Genomic DNA, 19,389 nt, shown 5'->3' with positions numbered 1-19,389 from the left:
ATGCCATGCCTCTTTTAGTCTCGTGGTGAGTGTGTCTGTGTGTGCGCAAATACATTTATTGTATGTGTATGTGTATGCATGGAGGGTGGGAGGGACGGGTTTATTTTATTTTTTAAATGTTGTAATGTTTTTAAATGCTGTAATGTTTTTAAATGCTTTGTTGTTTTTAAATGTTGTAAAGCACTTTGCGATTGTTGTTGTTGCACATGAAAAGTACTATATAAATAAAATTTGATTGATTGATTGATTTTTGGTTTTTCAGCTATTGTTGCCAGTCATTTGACATTTTGATGTGTTTTGGGTTTTTTTTAAAACCCTTTTTTCTTTTTTTACAGTAGAGGAAAAAGGAGAAACCTTACCTTTTTATCTGACTCAAATATTAAACTGAATAAAAAAGCAGACATATAGACAGATTCACATCATCTAAAGGGATGAGATGTAATGATTAGAGACGGGTAATCAGCAATAGATTAATTGATTACTAGTCTGACATATATTTGATCAATCTGTTAGTTTAGTTTTTTTCTATTCCACCTCATATCCTTTAGTATCTAAGGGTTGTAACCACCAGACTTCAATGAAGCTATTCTAAAAGTTCTTTATTTGCCCAAACATAAGTCATCATTATAATGTATAAGACCATATGAAGCAGCGAGGACTGTGTCTCCAGTGTTGGGACCACTGCATCGTGGACTGTTTGTGTTCTTGTTGAATAAATAGTGAGTCTTTTAGACATAGCTAGCTCTACAAATGAATTCCAGTTCAGACTACAGGAGCTGAGCTACACGTGTTGCCGCCACACAGGAAAGAAATTCTCGACTAGTGAGAATGAGTTGAAAGTGGTCTGACAGCATCAGACGCAGAAAATAAAAAACACAGTGGACCAAATTATCTGTCACCAGCTGAGAGTCACCGTTGTCACAGATGAGGAGCTCAGAGAGACGGTGTGAAAAAAATCATGCCGATCGCTTCCAAGAGCCTCACAGGAGAGTGAAGTGGTTTAATGGAGCTTCGCCAACCTGGGTTTTGTGAAATTATTTCATGCTTTACTTCTAGATCTGATACCGAGAGCTAGTAAATGTAGAGATTTCTTCCTAGTCCGTCCAAAAGCAACATGACAAAAGATCTTGTGACGGCAGCTGAGAGCTCTCCTGTTCTGAAGGCTAATTGAGGTGCTCTCTAAATGGGGACGACCTCTGAACTGGGAAAAAAAAAAAAGAAAGCAGAGCCCTAAAGATCCATCTGCATAGCAACCACACTCCACTTGTGTTTCCTCCCTACTTTAATCTGTCTGCGAGCTGGGCTTAGAAAAGTCCTGATCGGTGAGATTCTGACGTGTTTGATGCTTCTGAATCCTGATTTAAAAGACGATCTTGTCTCTGTTTGATGGACTGCTCTGCCTGTTAAAGGCTTTCAGACAATAATTACAACCTTCATTTGAAACCTTAAACTGAAGAGGCAAGTAAAATCCTCTCCTCAGAGTTTGAAAACTTCTCTCTTATAGCAGAAAAGCAATGCCGCAAACACATTAATGGAGCCATTTATTCTAAAAGGAACTTGACTGGCACAAGGTGAGTTCAATAAGCAGATCTCACTTTGCACACATCTGCTGCATCCGAGTGCTCTCAGTAGTTGCAGGACACAATAGTCCAATAGTGATGCATAATTTATATATAATGTAAGCTTCATATCTATTGTGTATAGAGGAACGTCCACATTACATTATCGGCCTCTGAATTACATCCTCCTGAAGCCATAAATAAGTGAAAGTTTATTATTCCACCAGGCAGGATAAGTCAAGATGGTTTCTTTCCGTCAGTGCCGCACCAGTGAATCAACTGGTGAAATAGCTCGGGCTCCATGGAAACTGTGTTCAATATTGTCATGACAACCTTCAACAGAGGAGGGGGGGGAATAAAACAAGGAAACCATGAAAGGGAGCAAATGAAGGATGATAGGACAAGCCCTGACAGATTCTCTCTCAACTTCCAGCTCTGACTCCGTCTCCTCATCAATCACCTCCTCACAAACCTGTCAATCATCTTTCCTCCTGAGAGGGTTGATGTTGTTTCACTAATGGAGTTTTTTTTTTTTTTCTTTTTCAGGTGTGGAAAACTATCATCTACTAGCAAAGATTGCTGATTTGTGTTGATGGAGTCATCAAAATATGGCATTCAGCCAAATTCGCAGGATCCAGCTGGGCAATTATCACCTCTCAGCGCAGACACATGCAACGTAGATTTAGAGAGGACTGTTGGGCTGGTATTTCCCAGAGGAGGTGCAGAGATAATTCGGGTTGTATGTTATCTCCTGCGCGGCTGCTGCACCGGTGAGGTGCCCTCAGCCGTGATTACGAGGATTCCTGTGATGTATGAACATGACATTTACATCAGACTGAGGCAAAAATGACCAACATTAAAGGACACTTTATCTGGATACACGTTCATCCATCACCACGAGCGCTTCATCCGTCCACAGCATGACAAACCTCTCAGCAGCATCTTACTTAAAAATGCACCGAAGGCTTCATTTAAACGTTGGAAATGGAAATGCTCGCCACGAGCTTTGTTCCTACAGCGGCTGCACGAATTAAGGTGGAATTAATGCAAATGTGTTGCAAAGAGGAAAAGAATGATTGTAAGCCACTAAAGACTAATTAGCTGCTTTTCTTTTTCTAAACCTTGATAGCTTTTGTATTTAAATGTCTTCTCGCATGCTGGAAAACGAATAAAAAATGGCATTAGAGCAGTGACAGGTTATAAAATACAGACATAGGAACAAAAAAAACAGGCAACAAAACCTCCCATGAATCTTTCAAAGCAACAGCCGACAGTGACTTTCGACTGAAGAAGCAGCACCGTCAAACTACCTTTAATTAAATATTCTGCTTATTATGGAAAGAGATGCACTGAAAAAAAAACACTTTTAAGAACTTTATTTTGTGCTTTTTGATTCAACACAATTTGAACAAGAGACACAGCAATCATACATGATGCACAAACAGCCACAGAAAGGTCATCTCTCATTTGTAACAGTACATTAAACAATAAGTTTAGCATTAATAATAATATTAGTGCTTGAAGGTAATTGTTCAAAACCTCGAGAACAAAATTCCAAACTGTATGTGAAACTAGATTCCTCCAGAGGAAATACATGCCATTTATTACGAAGGTTTAAGTAAAATTCAGCTGCAAAACACATGATTAATGCATGAAGATGTATTTCAGTCACATTCATTCTTGAGATCTTGACACATGCACAGAAGTACACCTGTAAACATCTCAAGTTATGCTTATGAATTATATGAGTTGCCAATTTGTGGGAGATGAGCTGAACGTTTCTATCCGTGCATCCTCACTCAAACATTACAGAAACACAGAATAAAAGCATCTTCTTCATCTTGTCTGAACTCTGCTCAAACAAAGTGTGTTTTTGAATGAACACGTGATGACACCTTGCATCCCCACCCCACCCTGTTTTTTTCCCCTTCATCACCACAGTGCACAAGATCTCCCTAAACATCAAGCAAAAGATGCACCGAGGTGACTGAGCGTCTGTGGAGATTGTGAGTGAAAGCGGTGTGTCGTTGCATGTGACAAACAGAGGGAGCGGGGAGATGGAGGCAGCTCAGCAGTAATTAGTGTTGCCTGTCATCCCAAATCTCCATGGAGATGTGTTCTGTATGTCATCTACACCTTCGGTACATAATCACGGAGGCGCAGGAGGAGCAGCTGCGACTGCCGTTGCACCGCTTTGAACCAGCAGACTACACAAGTGCAGTCTGCTGGTTGGTTTATAAATAGCTGTACAGTAGCTGCAAAGAAAAAAAAAAGAAAACCTGCAGATTCCACAATGCAATCTGTGAATGATGATAAAAGGCAGAGTGTACTTAAATGACTTGAATCAACTTATCTTCAACACCGGGGAGAGGGGGAGGGGAAGAAATGGATTTTATTCGTCTTTCTGCATAGAAACACATGCCTATATGATACAACATCACACACACACACTCACTCACACACACTCACGTAACATCTGACAGTTAAAATCCATCTATACAATCCATAATGGGGGAATATTAAACTGATTTACCGTGTGCTTGTCCGTCACATTTGAGTATATACAACGAGGGGGAAACAAGAAATGAGGCTATAAAGGTGAAATATCAAAATAAAAGTCTTCCGTAGTCGATTAACAGCTATTTCTGGGTGCATACACGTGTCATATACAGAAAAAAAAGGAGTTCAGGGATCTACGATATTGTACTGTGCTACATACATACAGCTGTGCTTCTACAGAAATAGTTCTAATGACGTTAAAATGAACCTCCCCTTCGTTTATTCAACATAAGGCCACTATGGCAGACCGTGAGGAATATATTCTACGAGCAAAAAGAAACCACACTCCTCCCGCTTCTTCCCTCCGCTCCAACAGAAGTGTCGAGGAACAAATCCAATTACATTACTGCACACATTTAAACTCCATTACTCAACATGAGGCACAAGTGGAACTGATGGCATTGTACTGTATGTATTTTTACTAACGCGTACTGAAAATCCACCATGTAATCTAATAGAGCCTACATTTGGTCCTGACTCAACCAGTAATGATGCATCGGTTGTATACAGCTAATGTAATAAGACAGACAATACTGCTCCATTGATTTTTTTTTTCCTTTCTTCTTTTGTTAAACTCTCTTATTGTACAAGGATTTACAAACAACGTTGCCTGAGCAGAATTTACATCACGCTGTGTCTCGACAAAATGTCTGTACGTTTTCCCCCCGTGGTCAGTGTTTTAAAAAGCAGTGACACGACAGAAGGCGAAAGAGAGAGACCGGATGATGAAACAATGAATTCAAGTTTTCATCTATTTCATCCTATTTCACAGTTGCTGTATAAACCCATATTCACAAGTTTGTGGCTTCGGGGGGCATTTACTGTAGACATTAATCCAAATGATGTGTGTTTGAGTTCAAAAAAGAAAAAAAAAAAAAAAGGACAAGAATCTCACAACAAATCTTATGAGCAAAAATGATGACTCACCTCTGACTAAATCTGAAGTCTTGTTCTGTAACATTCACATCTGCTCAAAGTTGACATCTTTATTGAGAGTTTAAGACCCCACAACTCTGCTTATATGCGTCATGAGCGCTGAGCAGAGGTGGTTCAATTAGATTTAATTGACTAGGAACAAAGATCTGAGTCACATGTTGCTAAAACCTGACTGATGCACTGAAGTGTGTGACATCATGTGTTCCAAACTAAGCCCCGCCCCTTCAAAAAAAATAAAAAAAGGAGAAAAATCCACAATTTCTATTATAGAAGAGTGATTAAATGAACATAACATAAGGTGCCTTAAGGGCCTTTGAGACAATCGACAACATGTCCACTAAATGATAAGAACGGCAGCCAGTTTTTAGTAGTACGTCACACAGTCCTTGATCATGCAATACATGCAGAAATGCTTTGAACATGTAAATGAGTATACACATACGATGAGTCCGCTATGCAAGAGGGTTTGGGTTTTTTTGGATGTACGAGGCGACAAAAGAAAATCTCATCCTGATTTCAAAAGAAACCGGTCTGCAGTTCGTTCAGGAAGGAAAAAAATGAAATGCTGCCGTGAAACTCTTGGTGCTCCTTCTCCTTTTCACAGCCGATCAGCATCTGGTCAGAGTGGTGACCTCCGGCTGAGCGTAGCTCCCAGTGGCGGCGAGGATGTCTTTGCAGCTCTCTGTTAGGAAACACAAAAGACACAGACGCAATGAAACAAATAATTATGTGAGCACCAGAAAAGACCTGGAGTGTGAAACCTTTTGAAGCAGAGGAACGTACTGTTCAGGCCTTCGGCTGCGGCGCTGAATGTACTCAAGTTAACTGTTAATCCTTGAGAAGCAGAAGGGCTGAATGATTCTAAAAAAATGTTGTTTATAATGACAACTAAAATCCCAGAGATTTTGAACTTCAGCAACCAGCAGGAGGCTTCGCTTTGACCGTCTACGTTGTTAATGGAAACCTATTAGTGGCAATCATCTGAAGAAGTCATCGGGGAATATGGAGGCTCATTGGAAACCTTTTTCCTCCACTCGTCTGCGTTTCCGCCTGACGCTTCCTATTGCAGCATTTGAACTGTTTGCCGCACTATTATGCACATTACACTAAAAAGAGCCGGTGGTTGTCACATTGCAGACACGGCGCGACTTTGACAGCGTTTATTTCTGTGTGTGTAAATCACAACAGCAAGTGCTAACACTATCACAGGCTCCCTGCTGCGACTTTAATCACTTCAACAAGGCGGGCGACCATTTCCTGCCACTGATAACCATCTGATCAGACCTGCATCCATCTGTCCCTTTTCTCTGTTTCCTGACATACGACACTGCACATGGAAAAAAAATGTATTTTATTTAGTTTATTTTAAAAAGATGTAAAGATACAACATTCTTCCAAGTGCCTACAGTGGATGACGAGGTGGCCCTGATGCTAGAGATGTTTTATTTCTTACATTTTTAACTTGTTTCCACACTTTTCTTCTATCTGCTCTGTTTAAACACAGCCTGCAGTTCAACCCAGTCCTGCAAAAAAATAAAATAAAATCCCTCGGTCTTTGTCATGCGACTGTTGGTTCCAGCTGGTTTTACTGTTGTTTTTTTCACAGAATCTGATAAATGCCTGACAATTTTTAAAATGATACATACAGAAGAATGATTTGGATAAAACATCCTGATTTATGCTTAGATTTGGTTAAGTGCTCCAATGGAATGACACGAGTAGTTGAAGGACTTTCAGGATTTTTCTGTTTTTGCAAATTGTGGCTCTGATAAATGGTGTAATTTTGGCAAATTGAAAAAAATAACCAGCCTTTTAAATCCATGTGTGCTTTTTCTCTGTTTGCTGCCGTACTGCACTGCACATAAAGAAGACAAAAGTTGAAAAAACATGTGTAACATTCTCCCAAGTACCTACAGTGATTTCTGGAAAAAGGTGGGTATGCATACTATAGATATTTTGCTACTTACATTTTAAATTTGTTTTCCGTACGTCTTTTGCTTTATATAAACACAGTCTGCAGTTCAGCCCAGTTCTGCCAAAACAGAATTCCTCAATCTTTGTCATGTGACTGGTGGTCGCAGCTGGTTTTAAAGTTGTGTTGAGAACCAAAAATGCTGAGAACCAAAAATGTATGTTTTTTTTGTTTTTTTTACCAGAGTTTGCTAAATGCCTGGCAAACTTTCAAATAATACATACTGAATAGTCATTTTGATGAAATGTAATATGTTTAAGCTTAGTTTTGGTTACGATTTTTTTTCAGACATGAGTAATTTAAGCACTAGGATGCACGATATTAAAATTTGTGGCCGATACCGATATCCTATATTAATATTTCTGATATCGCCGATAACCGATATAACCGATGTCGATATTCCATTTTTGTTCACACTGAAAAATGAGTATAACCACTGTGAGAACGTGAAAATTATACTAAAGAAGGCCATACCAAATTAGACCACGTAGTCTTCTTTATTACGTAACAAAAGTAAAACATATTTAAACATATTTAAATCCAGGACCATTTAAGTAAAACATCTGTGAAATAGCAGCAATATCAAATGTAGAGACGAGGGCACTAATGTTAGACACAATCATCGATTTTTCACATCGGCTAAATTTGTTCATTGGACCGATACCGATATATCAGAAAAAACATTAATATCGGCCGATATGGATGTGGTCGCCGATATATCGTGCATCCCTATTAAGGACTGTTGGATTTTTTTTTTGTTTATACAAATTCTGGCTCTGATAAATTGTGTAATTTTGGTGAGTTTTTAAAAATACCAGGCACTTCAAACACCTCTGTCCTTTTTATCTGTTTCCTGCAGTGGTGAAACATCGCTCGTACCTTCTACCCTGTAACCCTGGAATTAGCCAACACCATCCCCTATGGGCAGATCTCTAAAGAGCAGAGCCACTGAGTCATAATCTATTTCTATCCAGCTGGATCAAAATGGCAGGAATCACAGAGGCAGCTTTTTGCATGCTGTGCAAAAAAACAAGGAGCTTTTGATTTTTTTGAATTGTTAGGAAACATTGAAAGTCCACTTGAACCCTTTTTGCGGATAATGTGCGGCTAAAATGTGTTGTGTATGTGTGATATTCCCCTCTAATAGTCCGGGATGTTGTTATGCACATGCTCACCAGATACAGAGCTCAGGATTGAATTACTCCCTCCCTCCTCCCTGCCTCAAAGATTAGTTTTGAGGTGTTCTGGCTTTGCTCAGCTCTCCATCGATTTTGTCTCTGCGATCAGAGTAAAGCTCGCATGGCGATCTCATGAGCCGAGCAGATCGTTTAGTATTATTAGAAAACTCAGCGTGTAAGACGGTTTCTCTTTATTTGTGGCTTTCTCGTTGTGAGGGTGTAAATTTTGCAGCGACAGATTTTGTCTTCCCCAGAGTACAACAACACATCTCTTCTTCTCATTTATCTGACAGATATAACTCAGTGAGTGTTGTGCATGCGACAACATGCCATTAACGTGCACCAATTTACGTCACATTTAAGGCCTGACGAGGCTTTCAGGAAATATGCTCAAATACAATTTCCTTGTAATGGGTTGTTGAAAGAAAGGGAAAAAAACATGGGGGTATATGGTCTTACAGGAGCCAAGCTACAGTAAGTGCCCCATTTATGTGTTGTTTTTTCCTCGATGGTGATGTGCTAATGAGCTCTGCTAGTGAAACGCTTCTGGGGCGAAAGTGCAGTTTTGCAGGAAAACACCTTCAGTGTCGCTGAGCTGTTTGCAGACGAGAGCCAGGATGTAGACTGGGTGGGATTTGTGCTCCAGGATGTCAGGAATGAATCCACGGCTGCCAAATATAGAGCCTCTTCTCGCAAAGGGGCTTTTGGGTACTTTGGGAAGCTCAGATGTGGGATCCAGCGGCCATTCAAGCAGAGACAGAGATGGGAGGATGATGGCGGATACCAATTTGAGAGAACTGCAGGAGAACTGTCTTCTCCTTTGTGCCCATGTTGGTCATAATAACAGAATATTGCTACTGCATGCTAAACATCTGCAGCTCAGTTTCATAATCCTGTCTGTCACAAGATGAATGAACCCAACTTACACTTTGTACTTGAACCTGACCTTCACTATATGGGGCTTTAACTTTCATATTTAAATGCAAGAGGTTGTTCTCTATTACTACTAACCTTCATCCGGCAGCACTTTGCAAAGGAACCCTTTTTCACTAAGCACACACAGACAGATGGATAATGCAATTAGTGCTACAAAGCTCCTCCATTGATTTCCTATTGATCCGAGCAGTAAATAATGACTAAAAACTGCTTTTAGTCACTTGTAGGTGGCAGGAGAGATGAGAAGTTTCCCAACCAACACTGGTCAGACGTTGGTGTTGTGTCTCTGGACAAAAATGGTTAAACAGGGAAAACTATGACATGAATGGCAAACTGAAATCCGATGTGTGGAGATATTTAGAATACAGATGTGTAAGTGTGTCTGTTTCTTCTTCAGATGACTGTTAAGTTTGGTCTGTTTGTGTTGTGATTATATGATCACACAGTGTTGTCCTTTCCACACAAATTCATGGTCTCTTAAAACACTTTTAAAGAATACGCTCAGCTTGTACTGAGAGAAGAAAGCTGCACATGTGCAGAGATACACCTTATCAAAGATTGGGTGGGTTTGTTTCATAGTTGGCTTGTATTTTAGTGTGTAGATTCTGACTTTATAAAGTGTCTGTGTCTTAGGGCCTCCATGTTACTGACGCTATCCGACTGCAGTTTCACCTGATGTTTAAGCTGCAGCAGAGTGGATCTGATAGAAATGGTGAATGTGTTAGATGATCTGTAAACAGCTGTATTTGCAAAGATCACCTATTTCTGCTTGGTTAATTTAAAAAATACTTTCTCGCATGTCAGTAGTGACCGTTTTTGTTCCTGTAAAAATAATTGCGTATTTCTTGTATTAGCTAAGTTTCCTGTATAAGCTGTGAGTTTTGTCAGTAAGTTCTCTTTACTGGCAAGATTGTTTCAAAGCAGCATGCTGTTAACTCGAAGCTTCTGAAACAAAAAAAACAAAAAAACAACAACAACAACAAAAACATTGGGGGGTTTCAAAGCTTTGCATTATCTCCAAAATCACCAAAATGAGCATTTTTATTCGAACCATATAAAATAAAGAAATTCTGAACTTTACAACAGCCCTTAAATTACTTATTTATTTAAATACTGTTTTGTTTTTTGTTTGTTAGTTTTTTTGATGCCTGGCTTATCACAGAGATTGGAGACAGTGAGATAAAACAACTTGGGCTTTGTGCAGAGGTAACTTCCACCAAAAATCCCTTTTAAAGCTCACTGCAGTAACAAGTCATATCTTGTTTATTCTGAACTGTCACCTTTTACTCACTGTGGGCCCTTTTTTTACTGCACTATGAAGTCCTGCAAATTTATGGAAACAGCACAACCATGACTAAGAGCAGAACAAAACTCCAAAGTGTTTTAACACCATAAATCACTAAAAAAAAGATTTATTTTGCAAAATTTGAAAAAAAGCATGGACATGAGTAACATTCCTCCAAGTGCCTACAGGTGTTACCAAGGCTGTCACTGTGGCTCTACATACTGTGAATATTTTACTACTTACATTTTTACTTTATTTCCATACTTACCTCCTGTCTGCTTTGTGTAAACACTTCCTGCAGTTCAGCCAACAAAAATCTCAGCATTTTTGTCATGTGACTGTTGGTTGCAGCTGAGTCTGTCATGTTTTACAGTTGTGCTGAGATGCACTGATTTTTTTTCTTTTTCACAGAATCTGATAAATGTCCAGCAAATGTTTACATTACACATACAGAATAATGTAATTTTGATAAAATATCAACATATTAAGCTTAGATTTGGTTAAGTTTTCTGATGGAATGACACAAGCAGTTCAAGGGCTGTCAGAAAGTTAAGTTAAGTCTTTCTGCGCTGAGTTTGCATGTTCTCCCCGTGCAGCGTGGGTTCTCTCCGGGTTCTCCGGCTTCCTCCCACACAGTCCAAAAACATGTTAGGTTAACTGGTGATTCTAAATTGTCCGTAGGTGTGAATGTGAGTGTGCTTGGTTGTCTGTCTCTAAGTGTAGCCCTGTGATAGACTGGTGACCTGTCCAGGGTGTCCCCTGCCTTCGCCCTAAGTCAGCTGGGATAGACTCCAGCCCCCCTGCGACCCTAATGAGGATTAAGCGGTGTATAGAAAATGGATGGATGGATGGCTCTGACAAATGTTGTAATTTTTGCAATTTGTAAAAATCACATACCTTTCAAACTCACCAGCATCTTTTGTGGTTCAGACGGTTAATTCATTTTGAAAATGCAATGCATAAAAGTGACAAGTCGCGGACTATTAGCCAGATAAACACAAGGTTGTCTGAGATCTCCCTCATATTTCATGTGCTGGCTAAGATGCAGCAGCTTACCAGTGTGGACGTTGGGGTCTCCGGAGGTTAGCAGGAAGCAGGTGCCCTCTTTCTTATTCTTGTCTCGCCCTCTAGAGCACCGCAAGGACCACTTTTCACTGGGGGACAGCGGCTGGGTCAGGCTGCAGCCTTCCTCCTCTGAAAGGGCCACATTTGCATCTCCGTTCTGTTTGGAGTCTGACAGGAAGACAAAACCACACGGCCACGTAAATGCCAAAGCTTTTACTGAGACTCCCCCGAGGGCCCAGGAAAAGGCAGAGGTATATTGCATAAAATCGGTATTTTTCTGTGACGAAATCCAATTTGACTGAGATGTTATGAAGAGTAATTTGATCCCTGTGCGTTACTGTCTTTATGACTCAGCACAGTTGATCTATCAGGCAAACTCTGACGAACGCCTCAGAAAGTACAAGACTGGAAACCCAGTGGCTCCTTGTGTTATTATTAGGCTCCAAACCACTCAAATATTTATCATATGGGCTTTAAAAGGATGAATGATCACATTAGAACAGGATAAACAGTGTATTGTTTTTAAATTAAAAACCTAATGAATAATATATTTATCAGCAACAACAGCTTAAAGACTCAGTTCCCCAAATTTAAAAATAAATAAATAAATTCTAATGCGTACATGATGGCATTTATCGATGCAACTGATGATTTCCTCTAACACAGTGGAAGTAGATGAATAATTTTAAAGTTTTGGTTAAAATAAAATAACAATAATAAAAACAATTTTTTCCAGAATGTAAAAATCTCTTTCCAGAATCAATGTTATTTTCGAAATAGCAGAGCACATGTTTTTAGAGGGAACTCTTATTTTTTGTGACAATAAACCTCCATTTACCTCCACTGTTTTGGGCTAGAAGCAGAGAAGCTGATCAAATGAAACACGATGCAATGCGGCTAAAGTGACCCATAATTGTTGATACCTGAGCGGTTCCTGCCGATGCTCTCCTCAGCAGCCAGGGGAAACGTGTCGCTCTGCGTGCTGTCTCTGTGTGAGTTTGTTTCGGACTTCCCGAACGAGATCGAGTCAGTCGGAACGTCTGGGTTCGGGTTGTGCTTCTTCTTCTTTTTTGGCAGCTTCTGTTTGGCCATCGCCAGCGAATAGTACATCCCAAAGTTATTGACGATGACGGGAACCGGCATGGCGATGGTCAGCACGCCGGCCAGCGCGCACAAGGCCCCCACCATCATTCCCAGCCACGTCTGCGGATACATGTCACCGTAGCCCAGCGTCGTCATGGTGACCACGGCCCACCAGAAGCTGATGGGGATGTTCTTGAAGTGTGTGTGGTTGGAGCCAGTGGGGTCGTCGGGTTTGGCTCCGATTCGCTCAGCGTAGTAAATCATGGTGGCGAAGATAAGAACACCCAAAGCCAAGAAGATGATGAGGAGGAGGAATTCGTTGACACTGGCCCTCAGCGTGTGACCCAGAACACGAAGGCCAACGAAGTGTCGGGTCAACTTGAAGATCCGGAGGATTCGAACAAACCTCACCACGCGGAGGAAGCCCAGCACGTCACTGGCAGCTTTGGATGAAAGTCCTTTTAGGCCCATCTCCAGGTAGAACGGCAGAATGGCCACAAAGTCAATGATGTTGAGGGTGTTCTTGATGAAGACGATTTTGTCCGCGCAGCAGATGATTCGCACCAGGAATTCAAACGTGAACCAGACGACACAGATGCCCTCCACCAGCGTGAGGATTGGTTTGGTCACCATCTCCGTCCTCTCCACCTCGCGTGTGACGTTGTCCGTGACGACCAGCTCTGTCCAGCTTTGCAGTTCGTTGAAGGCTTCGTGGGTCTCCAGGCAGAAGGTGGTGATGGACACCAGGATGAAGAAGAGAGAGGCCAGTGCAACTCCCTGGATGAAACAGAAAATCATAATTCATCAATACAATATCGTGTCTTCCAACATTTCATAAGCAGTCAGCACCAAGTTTACCACATTTTCATAACATGGTGCAAAAGCTCTTTTTAAAACCTTCGCCTGCATGACGTGTTCCTCCTGCAGTTTTCACCCCAAGCCATACAGTTTAGAATTATAAGACTTCTTTTGTCTTCAGACCTAACAGAACCACCAGTAAACAGACATGGATATGCCAATCAGCTCTTTAAAGTGGCATGTTTAGAGGGATTTTTTTTCACGAGGAGGCGGTGACTGTCAGGTGACTGACAATAAACAAACACTAAAATTATCACATAAACACGCTGATAGAAGAAAAATGAGCTCAGGCACAAAGAAATATGATCTCAGGGTAAGGATTTAAGTTTTTTGTGAGTGACTGTGCCTGCAAAGTCAGTTTGCATGTTGAAGAATGACATCACACAGGGAAAGGGAAGACAACGCATTTGGATGACTCTAAATATAATAACAGTGTGTAAAAAAACTAACCTTATATACATTAAACATAACCCACTTATTCTGCCACCACTGTGTCTCCTGACATGACATGCCAGGAAATAATTAATCATTCAGATTGTCCACTACCGCTCTAGTTTAAAGATAAGTGAGACAAGTTTTTTATTTAATATTTTTAAAAAGCACTTTGTCCGCAGGAGAGCGAGGACAGGATTCTCAGAGAAAACAGACCAATTTGAAACCAATTACTCCCATGAAGAGAGAGACTGAATCCTGCTGAGAGAGAACGTGATTCTATTAACATGGGACTCAGCCAGTACCAGGCAGCACAAACAGCAGGGGGCGCTCACAGGGTGACCAGCAGAGAGCCACTGGGTAGACATATATGAGAAAAGAAAATAAATGGTCTGATGAAGGAGACAAAATGAGGCGAGACTTTGGACAAATGAGCTGACTCGCCTACAGAATATTTTTTCCTGTTGTTCAGGTTTATCAGATGCGGTTCAATGAGTGCAACATCACTTCTGTAGTAACTGTTCCCTTCAACACAAACGCAATATGATCTAATATTATTCTAATATTTGCATTGTACACAAAAACCTAAACAAAAGGCCCAGAGAGTCAAACAACTTTTACAATTCCTGAGAGGAAACTAAGCGATGCGGCTGCATCACCTGATCCAGTACAATAGTTGTGCCTGCCAGTGTTTGTGATATCGCTGTGTGCTTACTCATACATGATCTGTCTTTATTGTTTACTAAAGCCTGGACAAATTGTAATGCCTCTCCAACCTTTCTAATCTCCCAGCTGGATAAATATGTACCTGTAACTTGCATGCACTTAGCCATTTTCTCGTACTCTAACATGAATCAGCTTTATAGTCTTTGGATCTGTGATTAGAAAGAAACTAATAAAGCATGCAAAGCTGAATAGAGGACACTCATTCACATTGGAACAAACAACATAATATAAAAACTGCACAGGCAATGGAATTCAGTGGCTTAGAAAAATAACAACTGAATGCAAGTCATGTTCAAAAACTAAGACACTGCACCCTTACATATTCGACATGTCTGTTCATATCTCTGTAGTGCAACAGATAATGTGCAGATGTGAACCATGACAACCTTTTTCAGCTTCGTCCCTCCAGATCTCTGAGGCTCTGATCCCTTAATAAGATGAGGACCGGAGGGAAGATGGTGGAGCCTCAACTCCGCCCCAAGAGGAGCTCTGAATTCCCCATGTTACATGTGCACGGTTTCCCTGAACAGCACTAAGACTAATTGTACACAGTGTGTGAGTGGGTCACAGGAGTCGCACGGTATGTCACAACAACACAAATGGTAAATGGTAGGCACTTATGAGGATGCTTCGAAAAGTCCTTGGCCTCAACATTTGTCCCCTTTAACTTCAACGCACTTGGTTCACCAATGTTTAAGCTTCCCCATCCCTTTGCGGAAGTCAGATACTCCTCAACAGCATTACTTCATCATCACTCTACAAATGGCGACCACCCGAGTAGGATTTTAGTTTGGGAAACAGATGTAAGTCAGGCGGTGCAGGTCGGGTGAGTAAGGGCAACATTTCAAAGCCACAATTGGCTGTTTCTGCCACCTGTGCTGTGTGTCCAGGAGCAACAGCAGCCAGCTCAAAGCTTTCTTCTCCATTTTTCTTTGAATGCTTCAAACATTTGAGTTTTTGTGGACAGTGATTTAAGGCTTAATAGTATACACATATGTCCCAAAGTTAAAGTGATACCCCTTGTTTCCGGTTGAGACTGAGAACGTTTTGAAGCACCCTTGTATATAGCAATCCTAAGAGCTTCAGACGAAGGAAACTGGACTTCTCTTTTTGGTCCTTGAAGGTGTTTCCCCTCTAATCTAAGAGGCCTCTTCTGTTGTAAGTGACTAATGGAAAGTCCCAGATATATACTGTCAGCCCAACTTATTTAAGCAACCCCTAAAGCGGCGAATGACAAGACTAAACAATTGCTACACAAACACACTGAAGAATCAGCTCCACAGGACAACACTTAGAAGATAAAGTACACTAATAAAGATAAAGTAGAGCGACATCCACATTCTGGACAGAGAAGACAGATGGTTTGAGAGAATTGTGAAAGAAGCCATCTGTGTTAAACTGGGGCAGCCATCTCTAAACAGAGGACATGGTCTACAACGCCATTTATCAGGTACTGATAATTCAGTCTTGAGGCGTCTGGCAGTTTCACAACTATTAACACCTCGAGGCTGTGAGTCTTGGGTCATTAATGGTCCATTGGTCATGATAGTTGTGGGTGACATTATAAATCTAGGACTCCCATCAGTGAAACGTCTACAAGAACCAAAAACAAAAGTTCGGTCGCTTTTTTGCGAAACTCTTGGGATTACCATGACCTGGATGATTGATTTCTACCTCAACTGTACTTAACCCTTCTATTGCCTTCAAATGTACTGACTTCTTTTATCTTTGGGGTCAATTTGACCTCAGCAATTTAAACCTCCAGAAAGTTATCATAATTAAAACTGTTACACAAATTTATGTGTAAACAACCCTTTAAATAAAACTGAGAAAATGATGTCAATAACTTATTTAGAGACGTTAAACATTGAATGGGGTCAAATTGAACCAAGAGATAATAGGAGGGTTAAAGTGCTTTTTCTTGCACAAATTCACACATATGGTAAAAGGTCTGCACCTATATAGCGCTTTTCCACCTTTGTGGTACTCAAAGCATTTTAGAATGTTTTCTCATTCACCCGTTTATACACCAATGGTGACAGAGCTGCCATGCAAGGCGTGCCATTGGGGGCAATTTCAGGTTCAGTTTCCTGCCCAAGGATACTTCAATTTTGGAGGGGCAGGTGATCGAACTGCCAGCCTTGCGATCAGAGGACGACCGCTCCACCACCAATGGTTTGCTTAAGCTTGTAGCGGTGCCGAGGATCAAACCACCAACCCTGCACACCAACCCATTCACTCTTCCATTTGAGTCTCAGCTGCCACAGATCAGATAGATACCGAACTGAAGCACATGGATTAGAATTTGACTTAGTACATTTCGGTCGTAGAGGACTGTAATTAATGTCAATGTATTTTTAAAATTTCTTTGATCATCAACAAAATCAAGATTTTTCACACGTGGACCTCGGGCTAGAAAACGCATCTGCTAGTATCTTTAATTCCATGTGTCGCTTAAAACTTTTGTTTACAGAATAATAATCAAGCACTAATTTACATGCATTGACAGTATCCAGGACATGCACACATGCACACAGGTACAAAACATGTTTTGACAGTGTCCTCTCTTCCATGATTTCCTATTGCAGAGCGATCCAGACGAATGACCAGACACAGAGTCAGTGGCAGATAATTAAGGTGGTCTCCACCAAATGACACCGTCTGGCCTCACCAGCAGCTCCTCAATTTCCAAAGTCAATTAATAAAAATAACCCCAGTATTTTATCGAACCCCTCCAGGCTTTGAAGTCCCAGTGTACGTTCTGCACATGCTGCACAGTATATCCTGAATATTAACCTGAACTGAGCTCGGTGTAAACATCAGAGAAAAGCTCTTGCAGGAGCTGATTACTAGTCAGTAATCAATGTGTCAATGCAAGTTCATGAATAAAAAGAGGCAAAAACTTCTGATACTGCTGCCAGTATGTACTGATACCAACACTAACTTCGATGGGTGAAAAATATCCAACTTTTCACACATTTCATGGAGCTCAAAGTGGCAAAATTAATACATAACTTTGCAGATTTTCCCATTTCCACTGCTAGATTTGTTGGGAAGAGTGTAGGCATGTGCTATCTCTGTGACACAAACACTTCTATATATCTTCCAGCAGAAAGCTACATCTAGAGGATGTAACATGTGGGGTGTTTGTGCTATCCTCCCAGTTCCACACCTCACCCTGCAACCAACCAGAAAGTTAAACTGTCTGCTTTCCACCTGTGAACAAAACTCATTTGTGTTTGAAGGAACACACAATTAAACCAGAGTTACCTCCAGCAAGCCTCTGTGGTTGGGTTGAGACCCAACTACTGCACCGTTTGGATGCTTTGTCGATCAGCCACACCATAAACCCACTTGACTAATATGGTAGTTTCCCATTGCCGCAAAAACAGCTCTAACGTTTAGGCATGGATACAGAGGTGGCGCTGTTCTGTGGTGTCTGGCACCAGAATGTCAGTAGTAGATTGTTTGGGTCCTGTGGGACCTCCATGGATCAGGTTTGTTTCACTGCACCCCTCGGATCTGTGAAGGCTGGAGTCCAAGTCAACACATTGGGTTCTTTGTCGCGTTCCTCGAGCTGTTCCTGAGCATTTTTTATTTTGCAAAGTATGTGCTTGGTCTGCAGGATCCAAGGTTTCAGAATGCTGAATCAGCAGCACTGTAACAAGATCATCAACGCTATTTACTTCACCTGACAGTAGTTTTAATGTTTTAACACAAACGGATGCATGAGAACTCAGCAAAAAGTTAGCAAGATTGCATATATCCAATCAAAGAATAAGTAAACGCACTTTCAAACACATAATCCGCTGTCAAGTCTCCTGATAAACCCATTCAGTCATTTGTTTTCTCCCTTTCATCCATTTACCTCTGAGCTCTTCCCTTCCTATTCACATCAATTCATCCCCTTGTCCTTGTTTCCATCCCTTCTTGTCCAACCTGGTCCATCTCTCCTTTTCCACGTCCTGTCTGGGGCCTATAATCGGCTCAGGTGAAACAACACCTGAGCCTTCTCCTCCCACGTTCATCCCCCTTTTTTCCTCTCACCCATTCATCCATCCTCAACATCCAATACTTCCTCATTTCAGGAAACCTTTAATCACACATTGTGAGTGTAATCTGGTAAAGCGCAGAAGGTCATTATTTCTAATGGGGAGAGAAGCTGCACTCTCTCCAGCAGCTGGGTGAGCCATAATGGACTAGATTTTCCACTCTTCCGTGCCGCAAAAGTTCAATTAAACTAAACTCTGACGCCAACCTCTAAAACCAAAGGGGATTTTAGCACTGAATAAAGGGGGGGGTATGACCAGGATCATATTACAATAGAGAAGAACAGTGGAGAAGTTAAAGATTACTTCCAGATGTGTTGGAAGATACAAGTAAATACTCTACTTTGAATAACATGTAGTGTCCAATGGTTCCATACGAGTTCAATAACCTCTTAAAATGTATGTGTTTGTCTGAACTAAAAAAATCCACAATATAAAACAAAATCTGATCTAAAAATCTCTTGATGAGACTCTGGTGCAAACTTTGAGTGGAAACAACAGTGAACTATTTATTCATTATTGATTACTTCAGCATTTGTTACTTAACAAGTAGGGATACATCATACTGGGGCGCTGCTCACTCTGACTGACCCGACAGCTTCTTCCTCTGGACGGGATGTAACTGTAAAATACAATCAATAAAGTTCTATCTAATCTAATCTATCTACTGAGTAGTTACTAAGTAGTTCCTCATTACTTCATAATTCCCTCACCATTACCTACTGTATATATGCCCTGTGTTTTTTTCCTC

The 19,389-nt window shown here is 40.9% G+C and overlaps 1 protein-coding gene across 1 annotated transcript in view; it reads right to left on the bottom strand.

Annotated features, from left to right (window-relative positions):
- Positions 1–2,920: 2,920 nt before the first annotated feature.
- kcnc4 (potassium voltage-gated channel, Shaw-related subfamily, member 4) overlaps positions 2,921–19,389 on the bottom strand; it is a 33,896-nt gene continuing 17,427 nt past the window's right edge. The window contains exons 2-4 of the mRNA XM_008296266.1: positions 12,414–13,350; positions 11,482–11,658; positions 2,921–5,736 (exon numbers count right to left, since the gene is read on the bottom strand). Coding sequence (XP_008294488.1) covers positions 5,663–5,736; positions 11,482–11,658; positions 12,414–13,350 — 1,188 coding nt within the window. The 3' untranslated portion in view covers positions 2,921–5,662. The remainder of the gene's footprint in view (positions 5,737–11,481; positions 11,659–12,413; positions 13,351–19,389) is intronic.

Source organism: Stegastes partitus, unplaced genomic scaffold, assembly GCF_000690725.1.
Source record: "Stegastes partitus isolate 25-593 unplaced genomic scaffold, Stegastes_partitus-1.0.2 Scaffold24, whole genome shotgun sequence".
Classification (NCBI taxonomy): Eukaryota; Metazoa; Chordata; class Actinopteri; family Pomacentridae; genus Stegastes; species Stegastes partitus.
The sequence above is the reverse complement of the archived record's forward strand: the minus strand, read 5'-3'. Positions and strand labels throughout refer to the sequence as shown.